We start from the raw sequence: 21417 nt of genomic DNA, 5'->3' as shown, positions 1-21417 counted from the left end.
AGTTTGATAGGTGCGAGTAACCCTGACAGACTGAAATCTTACCAGTTCCGTAAAGCTCAATATAAAATGTAACAGATAGATCATCTTTAACTGAATTAAAGTGTAGAGTAGCACCCTTCTGCAGACGGGATCGTATAAAAATCTTGTGGCTAATGACAGAATATGTCCTACTTGTAAACATGGAATCAGAAGTTCATGTATTAATTGAATGTTCTGACAACCGACCATTAAGAAATGTTTCATTCGATAAGGTAAGAATGTCGAACTATCCGTAGGCTACTAAATGCGACTGGTGATAAGCCTTTTTTGAAAAATCGATAATCTTGTAGCTTTGATCGTTATCTTCCGTAAATTTATCCGTCCATCTCTGAAATTTAGCGTGGGCCCATAAACCATGTGGTAAGAAAACGCCCCAAAACAGCTATAATTATATAACATTTGTTCTATATTAATTTGCGATGGGCGATTATTGGAAAAATTGAAATGTTCGATATGGGTAAGGATATCGATATGAGTTGTATTGACATGGACGATGTATGTGTAAAAGTTGAAACAAATATAATAACAAATATAACATCAGTTACTAACCATTTTAGTCACTTCGCAAGTAAAAGTTCAACTTCACAGTTCAGGATTTCGGATGTTCACTGTGCCTCTATGTTTAGGAATGCTTTGAATTTCAAAGTATTTTCTGCAATGAATTAAGTTTTACTGCGAGAAGGTGTAGTTATATCTAACGTGTTTGTCTATTATATTATTAATTAATTTCATGGATGAACATTTAGTTGTGTTATAATGTATTTTATACCTTGTTTTATGATGTGTACATAGGGGAGATATGTAAATAAATAAACTTCTCTTCGCTTTTCGCATCGGAGTATCACCCATCGCATCGTATCGTCGCGTCTTGGCACTGTCACCTTACCAATTTACAAGGCCAAGGAGTGAAACCAAGAATGGCCATAACAGAACACCGTAATATTGTTATGTGCCAGGAAGTAAATTAACACATGTTTATTATTGAAATCTGAAAACTTTATTTTTGTTTCATAGAATGATATCAGGAGTGGATTCAAAAATATTTCTAATGATAAACTGACGACATGACAATGTAAAATCAGTGCGAATTTCATTATAAAGTAGTTTGTAGTTGTCAGTAACTTGTCATAAATGAGACTGTTTACTTCTTATCGTAATGTGTGGTGTGCTTTTTAAATGCATTTATGTATATATGGCCTTGTTAAATAACTACTAGCATACTGTTTTGCCATCGCCTTCTTCTCTCCGTCGGTATGTCCGCCAGCATTTTACCCGTAAGATGAAATCAAGAACTCGCTTAGTTAAGGAGTTAGTTACCACTAGGCAACCGCAAAGTTTAAGTATTTTGAATGCAAATTCTATCACCAATCGAAATATGTCCATAAAAATGCTGTACTCCTACGTAAACTTTTTCACTCGGACCATGGTAAAATGTTGCTTTTCCTATCTTTTTTAAAAGTCTTAGATATACTTGTTGAAAAATGTTTTACATTTATAAATGGTACAAAACTGATGGCAATGAATAAATAGGATAACTTAAAGTAAACCACGTCTTTAATAATTGATCTATTGAAATTACAGAATACATACACGCAGAACTACAACACGCATATTATTGTGTTTTTGCTTCAATTTGTAATCGAGAAATAAATTAAAAGTACTGCTTCTTGTCATTTGTTAAAACAAACAAAAAAATGAAATTTATGAATGAGATGTCTTGATAGTGAAATGTCAATGACTTCAATTGATTTTGAAAATGCATTTATTAGTTATAGCCATTCTTTTACGTTACGAAATTCCATAGAATATAAAAATAAAAGATAACGGTAGATTTCACAGAAGCACAGGGCATCCCAAACACAATCATAGAGCCATGCATCGTCCACATGAGCAAAAGGACACAAAAACGTATCAATTACAGTAAAGTGCTTTTGTCTCAGACGACACAATGCAGATTTTACAGTTATAAAAAATGCCAGATTTCAGCTATGAGAAACATTTAAAACGAAATTTATTAATTTACCGATTAATTTTAGTGTTTGGGGAAAACTGTACTTGCTACTTACATTTCTTTGTAACGCAACGTTTTAGAGGCACAATTGGAATATTAACATTTATTTGTTTGGTTTTAAATTTTTGAAATGACAACATTATCCGTAGTCGTAATTCTAAATTAAACTTTAGAACTGTCTCTCAAGTAACACGCGTGACTATATTTTACGTACCCAAAATTATAACAATGCGAATTTTAAGCATTTAATATACTTTAAATTAACACTCTAGATTTGAATAAATTGGCTATCAATACATCATTTGCATTAAAGGAATTAAAGTGTAAGTTTTTTCTTTGTATCAATGAAAATTCAAAGAAACCTCAAAAATAACATTCACAAGCTATTTCAATCTAAATTTCAAAAGTCAAAAAACAGTTAATACAAGTTTTCACTTCCTCCAAACCAAATTTCAAAAGTCACAGAACAGTTTATACAAGTTTTCACTTCCTTCAAACTAAACGAAAACAGTCACAAAACAGTTTATGCAAGTTTTCACTTCCTTCAAACTAAATTACAACAGTCACAAAACATTATATACAAGTTTTCACTTCCTTCAAACTAAACGAAAACAGTCACAAAACAGTTTATACAGTCAAGCTTTTACTTCCTTCAAACTAAATGAAAACAGGCACAAAACAGTTTATGCAAGTTTTCACTTCCTTCAAACTAAATTACAACAGTCACAAAACATTATATACAAGTTTTCACTTCCTTCAAACTAAACGAAAACAGTCACAAAACAGTTTATACAGTCAAGTTTTTACTTCCTTCAAACTAAATGAAAACAGTCACATAACAGTTTATACAAGTTTTCACTTCCTTCAAACTAAATTACAACAGTCACAAAACATTATATACAAGTTTTCACTTCCTTCAAACTAAATGAAAACAGTCACATAACAGTTTATACAAGTTTTCACTGCAAAACAGTCACATAACAGTTTATACAAGTTTTCACTTCCTTCAAACTAAATGAAAACAGTCATATAACAATTTATACAAGTTGTTACTTCCTTCAAACGAAATTACAACAGTCACGGAACAGTTTATACAAATTGTTAATTCCTTTAAACGAAATTACAGCAGACACATATTAGTTTATACAAGTTGTTAATTCCTTCAAACGAAATTACAGCAGACACATATTAGTTTATACAAGTTGTTAATTCCTTCAAACGAAATTACAGCAGTCACATAACAGTCTATATGAGTTGTTAATTCCTTAAAACGAAATTACAGCAGTCACACATCAGTTTATACAAGTTGTTAATTCCTTCAAACGAAATTACAGCAGGCACATATCAGTTTATACAAGTTGTTAATTCCTTCAAACTAAATCACAACAGTCACATAACAGTCTATATGAGTTGTTCATTCTTTAAAATTAAAATTACAACAGTCACAAAACAGTTGTGATACAGGTTGTTACTTTCTTCAAATTTTATTACAACAGTCACAAAACAGTTTATCCTTTCCATAGCCGTAGCGTATTAAAACGGATAAGCGTCTGATTGCCCTTTCACGCTTCCGTAGAATCATCATTTATTACACGAAATTTATTTTGAAAGTATTTCTGAAATGTCTAGCTCTGAAGCTTTCACGTACGGAAATATTTGACATCCAAGACATATACCGTCACTTTTAGACAACATCAAAAAGGACCTTTTGAACGATTTGACTAAGTTCCGAAAATCTCAAAATACCCTTGCTCTTAGGATTGTGCAAATATTTTTTCGTAGATGAAAAGACTTGTCGTGTTAGAGCCAAGGTATTTTGAAAATTGACTCCCCATTAGCAAAAAGAAAAAACATGGAATAAGTCCATGTGCATACATTTAGACGGGGTGACCCCTGTGCGTGAACACTGACTATAGACAAATGCAGATGCGACTTTCATTTTCAAGTTTAGCCTGTGTACTTTCATTTTCTTTACTTCCGGGAAAAGCTGAAGAACGTCAGTTTCTGTGTTGTCAAAAGCATAAGTATGTCTGGCAAGATTGTATAAAAATGCGCCGGTGTAATGAAGTATTTCGACCCCCATAGAATAACGACCCCCGGTCATTATTCTATAGAAAATGTGACTCCTTTCCTGTAAAATATTGACTCCCCTTATAAAAAACTGACTCCCTTTGCAAACTCTATAGAATAAAGACCCCCACCCCCCTCCCCCCGCCCTCACGGTCATTATTCTATAGAAAAACTGATGACCCCTCCAAGTAAAATACTGACTCCCTAAAGATGACTCCCTTCGAATCTCATAGAATAACGACCCCGGTTATTATTCTATAGAAAAAGTGACTCCTTCCATGTAAAATACTCACTGCCGAAATTACTACATTCAAACTCTCATACAATATCGATTCCCGGACATTATTCTATTTAAAAAAGTTACTCTTTCCGTGTAAAACACCGGCTCCTAAAACGACTTTCGACGATAATATCTATTAAAAGTGATCCCCACCAAACCTAACGGACAATTTTACTAGATCTACAACTCTAATACCCTCCATTGCCAATAGTTAACATTTGATTGTACTACTACTACTGGTGCCGCTACTTCTATTGCTATTACTACATGTACTTCTTCTTCTTCTACTACTTCTACTACTACTACTACAACTGTTACTACTGATACTACTATACCTGCTTCCACTAATACGTCTTGTACATCTACCTCTTCTTCTCCTGCTGCTGTTGTTGCTGTCACTTATTCCTCTGTTGCTGCTGCTGCTGCTACTGCTACTGCCACTACCACTGCCACTACTATTACTACTACTACTACTACTACTTTCTAGTGTTGCCGCTACCGTACTTTACTGCCACTGCTAAGTATTGCAACTTCTATTAATACTAAGTTCTATGCTAGCAGTTTCTTGTGCAGTTTTCTTCTGAAGAATTACTTCATACCGAAGTTTGTAGGGATTATTGACACTGGTGTGTTTTGTGAACGTATTGTGAATTGTTATTTTCCTGAAAAAATGTATACACCAAGATACAGCGTCTAGAAATAGAATCCCGTTTCCCGTTGCGGAATGCTCTGATTTCTGTGTCAAGTGATGGTATCTGGGGCTAATGGTCAAACGGAAAGACGGACGGACGGACAAGGGCAAATCTATATGCCCCCCTCCCCCGATTGGGGGCATAAAATGCAGCAATTAGGCCTTAGATACATGAGTTATCACTAAATTTGACCAAATGACCGGGGGTTGTTTTTTTATGGGAGTCAATATTCTTCGTGAGGTTCAGTTTACTTCACGTAGGGGAGTCATAGTACTATGATCTGGAGGTCATAATACTATGACCGGGGGGTCACTTTTTCTATAGAATAATGACCGGGGGGTCATTATTCTATGAGGGTCGAAATACTTCATTACACCGACCCTCCTAAGATTCTACAAATTGTTACATCTTTTAAACTAATTTACAACAGTCACAAAACTATTCATACACGTTTTTACTTCCTTCAAACTAATTTACAACAGTCACAAGACAGTTCTTACTTCCTTTGCATAAAAAGCTGCACCTGAATAAACATTTAATCTGCATAATCGAATTTTAAGCACGTACACTTATCTATTTTACAGGTTGACAAAACAGAAGAATATCACACTTGCCTGATTGCCTATAAACGTTAACACAGACCAACGTTGAATGAGAAATCTACGGTCTTCATGACTTTTTGAAATAAAGGAGTTTTGAACAGTGGTTAATTCATTTGGTCCTGTTTGCTGAAATATTAGCGGGGATCCCCTATTACATTGTCTTTGTTCACGAATCGTTTGACTTAAAAACCTTTTAAATGCATAGCCGGAGACAAACACGAGTTCGTGCAGAATACTTTCTAGTTTTTGCCACGTTAATGCCTTTTCTTGGTTTATTCAGAAGCGACCTACTAGTGACATACCGGTTAATCTACAGAGAACCAAAGTTGTAGATATCACCTTTTTCAGAACTGAAAATCACGGGAGGTTCTACGTAAATCTAGCATATGCCTTAATATTAGTATGTATTAAAAAGAGAGCGCATCACCGGACATTCAAATGTCATGCTGTGCGAGTTTTGTAAGAGTGAGGTTAGGTGCGCACCATAAACCGGTTTAAGCTCCCCAGCGGTGTTTTTGCCACTGACCGTTCCAAGGCGGTGCCCCACTGTGTTCCTTTGTTTGTACGTTTTGTCCTCGTGTTGGCTTTGTGTGCGAGTATGTTTGTGTGTGTTTGTGGTGTGCACGTCTGCGTGCTGTGGGTTTCGTTTTGGGGAGGCTGCGTTTTTGGTACGTGGCATTCCCTGTTTGATTTTTGTCTTTGTTTTTTATTGTTAACCAAACGGCTTCCTACGTGATAGAAAAATATATATCTAAAGAAAGATCTTTCAGAAGCATGGTATGCTATCAACGCGAAATAATAGCCTCTGTTTACTAGATGTATTGAACAGTTCAACATTACTCATGCATTCACCTTACAACACACATACTCCCTCCAATCATACCCCGGCACTTGTTGCAGCGGAGTTGTATTATAAAGAACTTTAAATAAGGACTAAATCGCTAAGTTTCTTCCTTATACGAGTAGTCAGGGTTTTTAAATAATAAAATTCAGGTTACCTTATTTTCTCTATAATATATTTAAGAACACAACGTAACCTCATGACTACATACATACAGACGCGACTTTCTAAGTTTGTTGAAATTTAAAGTAGCAACTCTTTTTACTGTAATCATTGTGAGGGTTTTGATTTCGAGCAAGTAAAAGTAAACAGTTTCCACAACAAATATTCATGTCCGAGCATTTGAAGTTTTTTTTCCTATTCCTGGTTAGGAAGTTATTGAAGGTTTGTCTGTAATTTTTAAAAATTTAGATTTTGCCCGAGTACGCCCACATGCTTTACTATTGAAAGAGCAATAATTGCACCCACACATAGGCTATATAATAATTCTAACTTGTCAAAAAGGCCCAAAATCCATTCCGGGTCACGGTCGATTTCACCACAACACCTTCCTTCTCTTTTGCACGTGCAATCGAGACAGAAATCGTACGATACGCATTCAATATATTTCTTGTTGCAGCAGCAACCACACGGTCTGTGATAGAGTACTTGGCAACAACAGATGCAGTCGTAGCGGGCGACACAACAATTCTCGCAATCAAAATCGCCGCAGCATGGCTTATAGATTTGCTTGCATGTACTGTTACGAATATTATTCTTCAGTGCTTTGATAAACATCCAAACCAAGACTTTTGCCATGGAAATAAGATCGACCTGACACTGCAAACTAAAGATGACCAACAGAATAGCCTGTGGCAAGTCATCGCAGAGAATGGCGAGTGTTGTCTCCATCCATCCATGGAGAATCTGGAAACCTCTGCACCGCGGTTCAGTTTCACTAGGATATTGTTTTTGGTATTCAACAATTGTCTCTCCAATCGTATTAACTATCCGAACGAAGCCGTATGCGGTTCCAATGCCAATAAAGACGCCGAAGGTCGTTGTAAGGTCGAAGGATCCCTCGTCGCATTGGGACTTTAATGGGGATTTTACCTTCAGACTATTTGCTATTTCTAGAAAACTTAACCAGCCCGGTAATTCGAAATGACCGACCCATGAGCCAAACTGCATCCAGTTAAGGCAAATATCAAGTATGATAAATAATGAAGAGATGATGCGTTTGAAAATAATTCCTTCTATTGAAGGCTGCACCCGTGGTCTGTCATTTTCTGAAAAAAAGTCAAAACAGAGTATGACAAGTCTATACATACTGGTTATGATTTCTATGAATGAAGATGATGTTTCCTTGACTTCTTGATCTCTTTCAAATGTTCTACTTTAGTTGTATTTTCTTTCCAATTAGCAACACAATGATGGTCTTAAATAGTACTTAATTTCATCAGCTGCTCTTGAGGCATCTATACAAATTCTTGATTCAGTCGTAGTGCAATGGCCATTGAAGGGTTAAAGCTCAAATATGGTGGATATCTTTTTGTGCCATTTCGTCTTTTGACTCGTGGTCCCGCGAAGCAAAAACACGGAATTTAAGAAGTTAAATTGTTGGTGGGCTGAGCGAAACCTCGCTTAACAACGGGGAAGTGTGTCTGAAACCCACTAATCAGCTGGTGTGCTACACACTGTTTGGCGAGTTTTGGTTCCGCAATTTATACTTCAAAATTCTCGTGTTTTCACTTGGCGGCGTCGCGGGGTGAAAAGGCGAAATGGCACAGATCAGCCGCCATACTCAACAGAGTTCAGGATGCTCAAGATGTACTATTGTGATCGCATTATGTCTTTCGTCTATCATCCGAGCTTTGAAACAGACAACAAAGTATACCTTGTAAATGTGCGTGTAGATTTTTAGTGGAAGAATTATTGATGATAAAACAGTTTCAGTTTTTAATTAGCAATTCCTTGTTTTCCTTCATGCCATTAGCCATCTCAAAAATTTTAGATGATGAACAGTGTCAAGACTTACATATTATTAAATACATAAAAAATTAGATATAATATACTGATATATATATATGATAAAACAGACATATACTTCCGTCGTCGTCCGTCGTGCGTCGTCAACATTTTGACTGTTAACACTCCAGGTCTCAATTTTGGCCAAATCTAAATGAAACTTGGTCAAGTTCGTTACAAGGTCATTTGTGGTTAAAAACTAGGTCCCTAGGTCATTTAATAGGAAAACCTTGTTAACACTCTAGAGGCCACATTTTCTATCTCAACTTCATAAATCTTTGTAAGAATGTTTGTCTTTATTAATTTTAGGTCATTTTTGAAACTGGGTTACCTGAGATCTTTAACTAGGTTACTTGGTCAAATCATGGAGCAAAGCCTTGTTACCACTATAGAAGCCAAAAGAAAGGAGAAAAACTTGGATAATGATGAAACATGGTCAAAATGTTTGTCTCTACGAAATCTAGGCCACATTAAATATAAGGTTATTTGTGGGATAAGAACTAGGTCAGGTGCGCGATACAAGGCCTTCGATCAGTGTTTGGAAGATTATATTTTGAGTTGATATCTCCTCGATTACCTTAAAGCAACTTAATTAGGAGTTTGTTTAGCACATTTGGACACTTAAATTGCTCAATAAATTACCCACTTATTTGCTGTTTTCAGTAAGTCTGTATCGTTTGTATTTAACATTCAATCTTAAACCTATTTTTGAAAAGACTATAATATATCTGACGACTGAAATGAATCTACCTTCAGTCGGCATCGATGTTGTGGAATCTCTCACTAAATATTGGTCTGCTGGAACTTGCATTCTATTTCCCGGATGTTCGTACGGGACATGCGTTGTTACAGGAGGTACATAATAGCCTGGTGCCATTACAAACTGGATATTTTCATTGTACATTGGTGATGGTTGTCCCATAGTTTGCATTTGTCTAGAGTCATGGCTGACTGAATGCCAACCAATGCCATGAAAGCCGTCTTGAGAAGAGTTTCGTTCTCTTGGTCTTGATGGAATGAACTGATCTGGGGGCTCGCCGTGAAAACCTAGAAAACAGAAATAACATTGGAGATTTCCATAAAATTTTATTAAGATATGGAATATGCTTGCTTGGAGATAACATTATTAATCTTTCGAAGTGTATACTGTTTTATTTTTCAGCTCATTCGAAAACTGTATCCCCATTTGTATTCAGCGGCCTATGGAGTCTTCATCTTAGGCAATATTATTTCATCACGTTGACCTAAAACATGCTGAAAACATGTCTTACTATAAACTGTAATAAAGGAGGTAAGGTCATTGTATGCCCCGCTACTTTGCCCATTCAGTATAGGATTAAACGTGTTTTGTTTTTTCTGGCGTTCATGTAAATGTAAACCCAGCCGGTTAACGTACAATGCTTTATGCATTATATTATACCCTACATGCCTTTCCCTACATAACATTCCAACATTGCAGCTTGGTTAATTGAGCATGAAATAATTAAAACTGATTTCAAATTTGAATCGAAATCATGATATATCTCAAAAGAGAATGCTCAATTTTACTGTTGTCTCACCCGGGAATGTATACTTTTTCGGTTAATGCCGTTTTTCAACAGCATTATTCCAGGATTCTGTACAAGTACTAGCCTTTTCTCCGCACGTAATTGCCAACTTCCCCACATGAATTAAAGGTGGGGATTGAATGATTTCAGAAACAACGTATTAAACATTTAAAAGTAGGAAGTTTCCCTCATGAAACTGATATTGAACTTGTCCTTGTATTTCTGTGAAGATGTGCAATTTTTGAATTTCTTTTTGCCTTGTCAACATTTCTAAATGGTTACATTTTAATGTTGAACTTTAGAAATTTTAAATATGTCATATTTTTGGCGGGTAAATGTTGAACACATAAACAGACTATTTTTAAAAAAAATCATCCGCTTAGAAAGCGTTATGGATTTAGGTACAAAAATATATTCATATCTGAAAAAAAACCGATCCTGAAGATGGGTTTCGTTCATTCAAACATTCGTTTCAAAACATTTATTTTGTATTACAATGGATTGGTTGAAAAAAAAAACGAGGTACACTATGACATGTTTTGGTAAGATTTGAAAAGAAGGCGTCGCTATCTTCACAAATATGTAGTTTATAATAATTTTTTTCTACTGCGCAACGAGCATTCCTTGTTAACACAGAATACTCAGCATGGTTTAGGGTTATTAAGATAGTATCCCAGATATGAACATATTCGATAAGAACTCATCCAGACATGCAATTTAGCTTACTCTAAATTAAATATTCCGTGATTAACACTGTCAGTGTCTATTTTCAAAATTAGAATTTGAACGCGATGTAGATTATCCTCGCTCTTTGACAAATTTTTGGAACATGAATGTTATCATCCCCCGACGAAAGTCGGAGGGATATAGTTTTGGCGTTGTCCGTCCGTCCTTCCGTCCGTCTGGAGCCATATCTAGAAAATGGTTGGGAATATTTACATAAAACTTCATATACATGTTTACCTCTATGAGCTTATGTGGCCCGTCAAGTTTCAGTCAGATTGCCCTAGTAACACCAGAGTTATGGCCCTTAAAAGTTTCTAATGTTAACTATATAGGGTACTATAACTATGGCAATATCTGCATCATAACTTTTGATAAATTTGACCTAGAACTATGAAACTTAAACAGAATTTAGATCACCATAATGTGGTTGTGTACACACAATTTCGTTCGGATTTATTTTGTAAATTAAGAGTTATTGCCCTTTAATTGTATAAAAATCTACATATTTGAACATAACAAACTTACCATTTGGTAGAATTTCATTAAAATTCTTCCATTCTTTTCCATGAACATTTATTGTAAACATGTGAAGTTGTGTACCCACACCTGGTCACCCCCTTACCTTGATCACACCCCCCCCCCCCCCCAACCCCCCCCCCCCCCCCACACCCCAGAAAAAAAATCATTCCTTATTTTAGATTTTTTTCAAACAAACTTCATATACATGTTCACCACTATAAGGTTATTGGGCCCCTCAAGTTTCAGTCAGATTGCCCATGTAACATCAGAGTTATGGCCCTTAGAAGTTTCTAGTGTTAACTATATAGGGTACTATAGATATGGCAATTTCTGCATCATAACTTTTGATATATTTGACCTTGAACTATGAAATATTAGATTAGCCTTATTATTTGACACACAATTTTAGAGTCTTCAACTTCGAATTAATTGTTTGCTAAATCCACATATTTCGTACGATTACTAATTTACTCATTGGTATTGCCCTTAATGTCTAAAATCACTATTTGTACATACTATTACCATTGCGACATTTCATTAATTTCTTATTCTTCCATTAATGTTTAGTAACATTGAAGTGTGCACCCACACCTGGTCACCCACTTGCCTTGGTCACACCCCTCCCACTCCCCCCCCCCCCCCACCCCCCAAAAAAAAAAAAAATTATAATCAACATGTAAAATTTTGTTTCCTCACTCAGCCATGTTCAGGATATCTTGCTTGATTGTGTTCTCTTAAAGGACATCTGTTCTTTTAAGTTCAAATGTACATGTTAAACAGCAACATCTGGTGCCAAACCACTCAAAGACAATATTTCGTTCCAGTTAAACTTCAAGCTCACATTTTAATTAACTTCATTTAATTTTAAAAGCTAAGCTTATTACAGTAAGCATATCCCATTCAAAATAAATTCTTTAGTTAGGTTCAAAGTATCATACATTTATTATGTACTCTTTAATTAAACATTTGTTTTCTGTTAAATTGATTTTGACTAATGAAATTATTTGCTTCTTATTAACATCCTTAACTTTTCGCTGGATATATTTTTTTGCCATTCCTCACCACAAACCCTTTCGGCGGGGGATACCAATTCATCCAATTTGCTTGTTTCAAACAGCAAAAGTACTAGTTCAGAGTTTTCAAGAAAGATACATTTAGAATAATGTTCAGAATTGTTTAATTTTATTGGCATCATTGGACGTAAACAAAATCTCCTGAAGCAAAACCTGTTGGTAAACTATCATTTGTGGAACAAGTTCTAAGCGATGCATCCACCTAAAGTTGATTAAGCCTGAGTAAGCATTTATTATAATAAGAGGAATTTAATTTCATGTGCGAAAGATGTTCAACTGCCTGTGACTGGAATAAAGCTCGACGGACATCTTGTGTCTTCCTGTACCATTATAACACTAGACAATCACCATATGACCTATTTCTGTGTGACTCGGAGACAGCAATGAAAATGTTTATAAGAAAATACAATTTTCCCTAAACTGATATTTCCTCTGCTGAGTAGAAGTAAATCCAAAATCATGAGAGAGAAAAATGTATATTCTTACCTCTATTATCATTTGCATAATTCCTATAAGCACTCATGTTAGCCGCTAAGATTGAAGCATGTAAAACTGTTTGCCTTTTGCAGGTTGCAACTCTTGGGGGTATAGCTTTATCTTATGCGCATTGATATGAGCTCTTCGTAGTAGATTATGCACTCTTGACATGCTAAGAGTTGTTAAACCACTAAAATGGGTTACCTTTTTGGTCCTCGATTTGTTGTTTTCATTCCGGTTTTTCTTTTTCATAAAAAAAACCCTTAAATTTCACTATCATTTCTGACTCATTTTATAAGTATCCGCCATTAACTTTCCATTGATCTTTTTGACTAACGATTTGTTTTGTACCAAGTCAAAAGCCAAAGCCCCTTATCAAATCAACTGAACATTATAATTTGCAAATTTGTCTTTTTTGAACCACACAGAATGGATAATTTCGAATGTACATTCTCATGTCGCTGTGTACTTCGTCCTTTTACAGACCACCTTGTCAACCTCTTTGTTTATTTGGCATCAAGAGCAAAATACTAACGACGCACTGAAATGGTTTCAGACTGAAATGAATTTCTGTTGGCTGGTGACTGAACTAGAATCTAATGGAAAAATGCAACTGGTTTCTGTCTTCTGTAAAATATTATTTACCAAAACTAGGCAAAATATTCAAATATTAACTAAACCTGTTAAATAACGTGAATACATAATAGAAATACATATTATCATTCCTTCTTTTGAGAAGAAATAACATAGAATTCTACAGAAGCATTAAATTTTGACTTTACAGACAAAAAGTTTAAGGGAGATTGTCACAGAAATTCAAGTATCATGCCAAATGTAGATTCTCGGAGCATTCAATACATACAAAACATCAAATGGAAAAGGTTAGTACAGCTAATATATATAACATTTTATCAGCATTTCTTGCGTTTCTTTTTTTTTTTACAACATTACACTTGTCTTGAAAGCTTGTCTATATGGGCAAACAATATGGGGAATGGAACCATTGGTCACATGTCTGGGAAACGCTACGGGTACATACTTTCCATTTCATTTTACCCAGCCGGCAGTTTCGACGTATAAAGTAGCTTTAAATTACCCTCAGATATCTTTTACCAATCAAACTCCAATAAAGCTATATCTTGCATAAAAATGACTTTTACTAGGCCTGAAAATTGCACTATATACTGATGACTGCATTCGATTGGGCCACGGAGGCATATCCGGCGAATTACTACAACCACAGCTATAGGTACAGGATGCTATTGCTGTACTTTTTGGTAAAATGAATACATCAGCGTTTTAACAATCGCTTTATTAGTTATAGCCATTCTTTTACGTTACGAAATTCCATAGAATATAAAAGTAAAAGATAACGGTAGATTTCACAGCGAAAACAGCGAAGTAAAATAATCTGAAAATATAGTTAGATTTTATCAGATAATGAATTTTTCTCAGCATTTTATAGCTCAACATGTTTAAATTTTGTATTATTTTAAGTGAAAATTGCATAACTCAACGGCCGCGGAAAACACATCCATCTGGTTTTTTAACGTATTCACAACCGTCAAAATTACTTCACAATCGTTATCACGTTCACTGACTAAGCATGCAAAATTTCCCGCAATTTCAGTCACGTAAAAAAAACAAGAGGATCATGATGGCCCTATATCGCTCACCTGTTATCATTGCACTTGAGGACAAGAAGTTCCTCAGAAAAAAATATCTAAGTCCAAAGGACAGGGACAACAAAAGGAAGAAATTTAACCAAAAAAGAAAAAAAATCTTACAAGGTATAGCTATGTTAAAATACACCCTAAAAATTGGAGGTACCATCCTACCATCCATGTTGTACCACAGAAAGCTGGTCTCGTGTTTTCCCTACGGCCAATAATAAAAAAGTTACTAAAAATAAGCTATTTATAGTAACGTAAAAGGAAAGTAATTTAAAAAAAATATTGTAAGTGGACAAAAGAAGGATCTACCAAATAAATCTGTTGACATAAATGAAATTTCAGATCAGTATCTTCATTAGTTATGGAGATATAACAATTTTAATTTGAAATAAAGGGATGTAATTTGACATAAAATCAGTCCATAGTTATCTTCCCTGATTGTCTCAGTCCAACTAATAACAATAATGAAATTTCAAATAAGTCCTGTAAGTACTTACTGATATAAATCCATTTTGATTACAATCAGGGGAGGTAATCAGATATAAAATAACTCTGGAACGTTTGATTGGATCTTATTTGTCATGGAATCCAAGATTTATTGTTGTTGAAGATATTTTGGAAATGAAGTCTCTATATGGCTGCAAAAGCCAAAATAGCCAATTCTGGACCTTTAAGGGGCCATAACTCTAGAACCCATGAAGGAATCTGGCCAGTTGAAGAAAGGAAGCAAGATCTTGTGGAGATACAAGTTGTGTGCAAGTTTGGTTAAAATCAAATCATAAATGAAGCTGCTATTGTGCAGACAAGGTCAAAATAGCTAATTTTGGCCCTTTCAGGGGCCATAACTCTGGAACCAATTACGGGATCTGGCCGGTTCAAGAAAGGAACCGAGATCTTATGGTGACACAAGTTTTGTGCTAGTTTGATTAAATTCAAATCATAAATGAAGCTGCTGTTGTGCAGACAAGGTCAAAATAGCTAATTTTGGCCCTTTCAGGGATCATAACTCTGGAACCCATAATGGGATCTGGCCAGTTCAAGAAAGGAACCGAGATCTTATGATGATACCAGTTGTGTGCAAGTTTGGTACAAATAAAATCATAAATGAAGCTGCTATTGTGCAGACAAGGTCAAAATACCTAATTCTGGCCCTTTCAGGGGCCATAACTCTGGAACCCATAATGGAATCTGGCCAGTTCAAAAAAGGAACCAAGATCTTATGGTGATACAAGTTGTGTGCAAGTTTGGTAAAATCAAATCATAAATAAAGCTGCTATTGTGCAGACAAGGTCAAAATAGCTAATTTTGGCCCTTTCAGGGGCCATAACTCTGGAACCCATAACAGGATCTGGCCAGTTCAAGAAAGGAACCGTGATCTTATGGTGATACAAGTTGTGTGCAAGTTTGGTTCAAATAAAATCATAAATGAAACCACTATCGTGCAGACAAGAAATTGTTGACGCACGCACGCACGCACGCACGCACGGACTGACGACGGACGGACGGACGAAGGGTGATCACAAAAGCTCACCTTGTCACTATGTAACTGTGAGCTAAAAAAAAATTCCCTAAAGGTACTGTTTGTTTAAAAAATTGTTACAAATTACATACACTTTTTCGTCAATTTTTTCACGCAATTGGTGTTGTTTTTTCATATAACTATGAGTAAACGATAACTTTTTAAAGACTTTACTACAGCCTAATTATTGCTGTATATTTTGATACTTTTGTCAGGAAAATAGGATGAATAGTCATGAAAAACTTTACATTTATTTATATCACTTCAAAGAATTTTAGCATGGGTCGCAACTTTTGACGTTACGTCAGTGCATCCCAAACACAACCAAAGAGCCATGCATCGTCCACAGCAAAAAGACACAAAAACGTATCAATTACAGTAAAGTGCTTTTGTCTCAGACGACACAATGCATATTTTACAGTTATAAAAAATGCCAGATTTAAGCTATGAGAAACATTTAAAACGAAAATTATTAATTTACCGATTAATTTTAGTGTTTGAGGAAAACTGTACTAATGATAGAGTTTCGAGAAGCCTAAGCGTTGGTTCATGGAGGATAAAACTGGAAGAGATGAAGAGAAAACATATCCAGAATATAGAAGGTCAAAAGGACGAAGGCGACCAAAGTGGGAGGAAGAACAGGGGACATTAATGGACAGGAAGGAAGAGGTAGATTACATCAGCTTCTTAGTTTTGTACTGTCAGAACACATTTGGTGAATTAAATAGATTTTCTTTCAAGCATTTTCATGTCTACAAACCTTCACATGTAAAATCTGATATTAAATAAATCTTTTATTCTAAACAATAGATTTGGCCATAAATAGATATGCATAGATAGCTGACAAACTATGACATATTCTTTTTTAAAAAAAGACGCAGAAAAACATAAACACAAAACGGGACATAATAGATGAATAGAATTGCTATAAACAAAGATGTTGAGATTTCGATATTCCTGTGTGTACTTGTAGATATTGTACTTGTGTTAATGAAAATGTGCTGCAAATTGTCGGCATATATTGAATTACTCGCTGTAAAGGCGAACAGGAATTTCTTTATATGATAATCTTAATTTGGTATGAAAAGCCATGTTTCCTCGACGGGTGTTATAGACATGTATAATAAAACACTGACAGTTTCTATAAAGTTATTTAGGTGCTTGATAACGATACATTACCAGATAAATATGTATGTTTTCTAATTGCAATATTCTGTGTATGCATCCATTTCACTGTTGGGGCATCGATGGCTGAGATTTAGTTCGCTGACTGACATACTTGTGTTAGGGGATCATCATGTGATGAAAGTATCCAGTTTGCTTTTGGAAGGTCGGTGATAATAGACAGATGGCCTCAAAGCCTAAAATAATGCCACGAGAGGGTACCTTGAGCTTCTGCAGATGATGGTGTACGAAAAAAGGTGTCATTCCCATATTGCAAGTACTCTAAAAAGGTAAAGCGAATACAAACATGGCTCGTTCGAGTTACACCCTAGGACTGAGATTTTATGTAATGATATTATGCAACAATAAGAAAATTGATATTCCCACTTTCAATATAGAGTTTCGAGAAGCATCTGCGTCGGTTCATGGAGGATACAAGCCAGAGAAAAGAAGAGGAAACATATCCAGAATATAGAAGGTCAAAAACTAGTATTCAAAGGCGCCCAGATTGGAGGAAAGAACAGGGGACATTAATGAACAGGAAGGAAGAGGTAAACTACACAAGTTACTTCGTTTTGCGATTTAAATGAATTTTCATTCACCATGTCCGGTTTTCAGAGGATTCCTGTTTTCAGAGGATTGTGCACAAATTTCTGAGAATACTTATATATGTATTTTCTCATTTATTTCAACAGACTGTATCATGTTCAATGTATTTTAGGTTTCTCTACTTCCAAATTTGCATTGTATGTCTCTGTTATACATATAAACTGAATTATTTCTAACAGAAAAACATAACTTAAAATGATATATTATAATAAAAGAAATATTTTGCTTATCGTGGCGATATAAATAGTCTAGCTCCTCTAAATCATGGAAAATATACCTTGATGCTCAGACACCTAGCATTTGCTTTGGTTTGATCAAAACTTTAGAACAGAACACCAAACTCTTCTCTCATTTATAAAGTATTTTATGTGAATTTAACTGTTACATTCAATAATGCATTTTATTTGCTTACACATCAGTTCCTTCGAACGTCAGATTCTGACCCAGTGCTTACTTTTTTGCCTAAAAATTTAAAGAACATTCTGGTACCATTTATTTGTTCAAAACCTGGGACTTTGTCTAAAAATATAAAGAACATTCTGGTTTCAATAATTTGTTCCAAAACTAAGATCTTATAGAAATTTCCATTGGAATCCTTTCCATGTAAGGTACATGCACATCATTATGCTTTAAAGGGCATTTCTGGATGCAGAGAACTTATACGAAACGGCTAGTACTTTTTTAGTTTTATAAAAAAAAAAGAAAACGCAAATAATGAAAAATATCATTAAGGTATTTCTCTATATCACTCACAGTGCCGAACTATTTTTCTCAGATGAAATTATATCCTTTGAAATATATTCTTTTATTAACTCCCTTTGTTGCCTTAAGAATTACTCTACTCTATGATTATTCTAAACTTCAAGCCATACACAAGTCATGTACAGCTTGACAATCCTATATAGAACAAGCTAGCTATACTTAGTTTGCAAAAGAAATAATAGTAACGTTCTAAAACTGTTACCTTTGTTGCTTGCCATTGCCATTCATGCAGCTATAGATATGTGTGCTTACTCCTATTTTCATCGGTTTCATCGGTTCACTATCGTATGGTAGATTTTACTGGCGACAGCACATTTAGTTGATTGTTGTCTTAAATAATTATTACAAGACATCAAATCAACCTAACGTAATATGCCAGCATTTTCGTCGAAATACTTTCCTGCAGGGCCAGTTGTGTTCCAACGTACATCCCTATTTATTATGCTTTGCAACTCCTAGATCAATATTTCCTCGCTATTTGGTAATTTAGCGGATGCATCATGTGTAACACGGTAGCCTAAAAAATCCGACTTTTATCACGAAATATTGGTCTTATTTGAAGCATGTAATAAACACTCATTCTCCCTTATCGGTGAAGATATATTTCGATATCACACTACAAAAAAAAACAACAAATATACTCCTTTAGTTCCTCAATCAAACCAAATCAAACTGTTGCATAAAGTCACTTAGTCTCCAGAACCACACCACACTGGAGAGTTCGATGGACTTGTCAATTGGATGGTTCAAACTTCTGGACAGGGTATTTTCTGTTTTCAGTTGAATGTTTATGCTCTCTTGGCAGAATATCTTGTAATTTAATTCCTTATAAATTCTTTGACCGTGAACTTTAATCCAACATAATTTTCCATATTTTCTGGTGCAGCCACTACAGGTATTTTAGCTACAGTGGAGTGGTGATAAATGATGGCACCATTAACCAGCGAGTTTAAATATGTGCAGCCTGTTTGAACTTACCATGTAAGGCTTTAAGTACTGGTATCCGGCATTAGGGGTAAGATAAACTCAATAGGGAAGAGTGCTGTTATGCCTGTTCATTTCCATATTTCCTGATTTATGCATTCCATTCTTTCTGACCACTACCATCACAATATTTAGCATTTGTGTTCACTGTTCATTCTACCCATTTGTGAGTTCTGAAACATTGTCCATAAAACTTATCATTTTTATCTTCATTTTAAAATCATATATTTATTATCATCCATTAATTTTTGTTTGATTGTTCGTCACTAAACTGTACTTGATGGGTCTGTTGATGATCTTCATATCTACTAGTAATTAATAGTGTATAATTCGTAGGTAGATATTGCCCCACATTGTTTTAGTTGTATTTGTTCAGTTCTTATCTCCGAGTCCATGTGGGGGAACACGTGACCTGAAATAATGCGTAACGGGGATAAATTGGCGGCCTCAGAGCCTGATTTCACGGGAAATGCAAGGTTGGTGACATTTAATCTGACATTTATATGAAACCATTTTGATCAGACATAGGCTAAGCAATACAGAAATCTCTTACCGACTGTATATCTCCAAACTTCATACCTTTACTAGATTCCTAGCTTAACTCGAGGATTTGAGCGTGTAGAGAACATTTAATTGTGCGTTATACTATAGTTAATAATTTATCAAAATTAAAGATTTCAAGAAGTAATTGTTCAACTTATTCTCGATATACGTTTACTTTATGCAAAAAAATACACACATACTATTTAGCAATATTTTGACTACGTCTTCAAATAAAAAAGATATTAATGCAAATAAGGAAATGATGCGTTACACGTTAATATTTTTTATTAAAGAAAATTATGCTAACACAAACGCTTTTCTTTTAATTCTTTCTTTAATGTAATGTAATGTTGTTGTTTTTTTTTTTTGGTTTTTTGTTTTTGTTTTTTTTTTATCTATATTCATTTGCCGTTATCATAATCATCATCCGCTTTTATGTTCCCCTCCTATTTCGAAGAAAAAAGGGGAACATAGAAATAAGCTGCGTTCTTCCGTTCTTCCATCCGTTCGTCCGTCCGTCCGTCCTTCCGTCTTTCCATTCGTCTGTCACACTTCCTGTCCGGTCCATAACTCTGCCATACATGAAGGGATTTTGAAATAACTTTGCATAAATGTTCGTAACAATGTGACAATGTGTCATTTGCAAGACCCAGCCCCCTAGCTCTAAGGTCAAGTTCGCATTTAGAAGCCAAAGCTTAACAGGGTCTGTTTATGTTGTTCATACCTCTGCCATTTATCAAGGGAATTTGAAATTACCTGGTACAAATGTTCCCCATAATCAGAAAATGTGTCAGGCGGAAGATCCAGACCCCTAGCTCTATGGGCAAGGTCACATTTAGAGACCAAAGGTCAGATACAAGAATGACTTTGTCCGGAGCATTCCTAATTTATTATCACTTCTCTAGTTGCTACTATAAACAGCTTACAATGTATCTTTCTTATTAATAGCCATAGGGAAAAATCAAGACCATTTTTCTGTAGTACAACATACATGTTATGCATGTTATATCCAAGTTTATGTGTATTTTGACCTATCGCTACCTGGTAAGGATTTAATGTAGACTTAGATAATTTTTAAGATTAACATCCCTTTCTTGTTACTATAAATAACTTATATTATATCTTTTTTATAATTGCCCGTAGGGAAAAATCAAGACCACTTTTCCGTGGTACAACATACATGTTACTTTCAAATTTAGGTGTATTTCAAGGTACCTCTACCTTGTTATGAGCTAGGGTGGGGGTTTGACTTTAAGGCTTGCTACTTACATTTCTTTGT

The 21417-nt window shown here is 35.1% G+C and overlaps 2 protein-coding genes across 2 annotated transcripts; one reads left to right on the top strand and one right to left on the bottom strand.

Moving 5' to 3' along the window:
* Positions 1-5531: 5531 nt before the first annotated feature.
* Positions 5532-13028, bottom strand: LOC123524877 (uncharacterized). Its single transcript, XM_045303461.2, has 3 exons — positions 12894-13028; positions 9293-9589; positions 5532-7803 (listed from the first exon to the last, which is right to left on the bottom strand). Exons 1-3 carry the CDS (start codon positions 12928-12930, stop codon positions 6935-6937), a joined length of 1203 nt encoding a protein of 400 aa, XP_045159396.1. The 5' UTR covers positions 12931-13028; the 3' UTR covers positions 5532-6934.
* A 3572-nt stretch (positions 13029-16600) lies between these two features.
* LOC123524879 (uncharacterized) lies at positions 16601-17889 on the top strand. Its single transcript, XM_045303465.2, has 2 exons — positions 16601-16745; positions 17639-17889. The coding sequence occupies exons 1-2, from the start codon at positions 16626-16628 to the stop codon at positions 17828-17830; spliced, it is 312 nt and encodes a 103-aa protein (XP_045159400.1). The 5' UTR covers positions 16601-16625; the 3' UTR covers positions 17831-17889.
* The last annotated feature ends 3528 nt before the right edge of the window (positions 17890-21417 follow it).

The sequence above is a fragment of the Mercenaria mercenaria genome, chromosome 3 (assembly GCF_021730395.1).
Source record: "Mercenaria mercenaria strain notata chromosome 3, MADL_Memer_1, whole genome shotgun sequence".
In the NCBI taxonomy this organism is placed as follows: domain Eukaryota; kingdom Metazoa; phylum Mollusca; class Bivalvia; order Venerida; family Veneridae; genus Mercenaria; species Mercenaria mercenaria.
This window is presented reverse-complemented; position numbering and strand designations above follow the sequence as displayed.

Bases quoted from the DNA above. Each gene is read 5' to 3' on its own strand.
- LOC123524877 (XM_045303461.2), bottom strand. From the start codon at position 12,930: ATGAGTGCTTATAGGAATTATGCAAATGATAATAGAG. The intron at 9,590-12,893 runs GTAAGAATATAC...TCTGTTTTCTAG, and splicing joins TTATGCAAATGATAATAGAG to GTTTTCACGGCGAGCCCCCA. The intron at 7,804-9,292 runs GTAGATTCATTT...ACTTTTTTTCAG, and splicing joins AACATCGATGCCGACTGAAG to AAAATGACAGACCACGGGTG.
- LOC123524879 (XM_045303465.2), top strand. From the start codon at position 16,626: ATGGAGGATAAAACTGGAAGAGATGAAGAGAAAACATATCCAGAATAT. The intron at 16,746-17,638 runs GTAGATTACATC...CTTTCAATATAG, and splicing joins TAATGGACAGGAAGGAAGAG to AGTTTCGAGAAGCATCTGCG.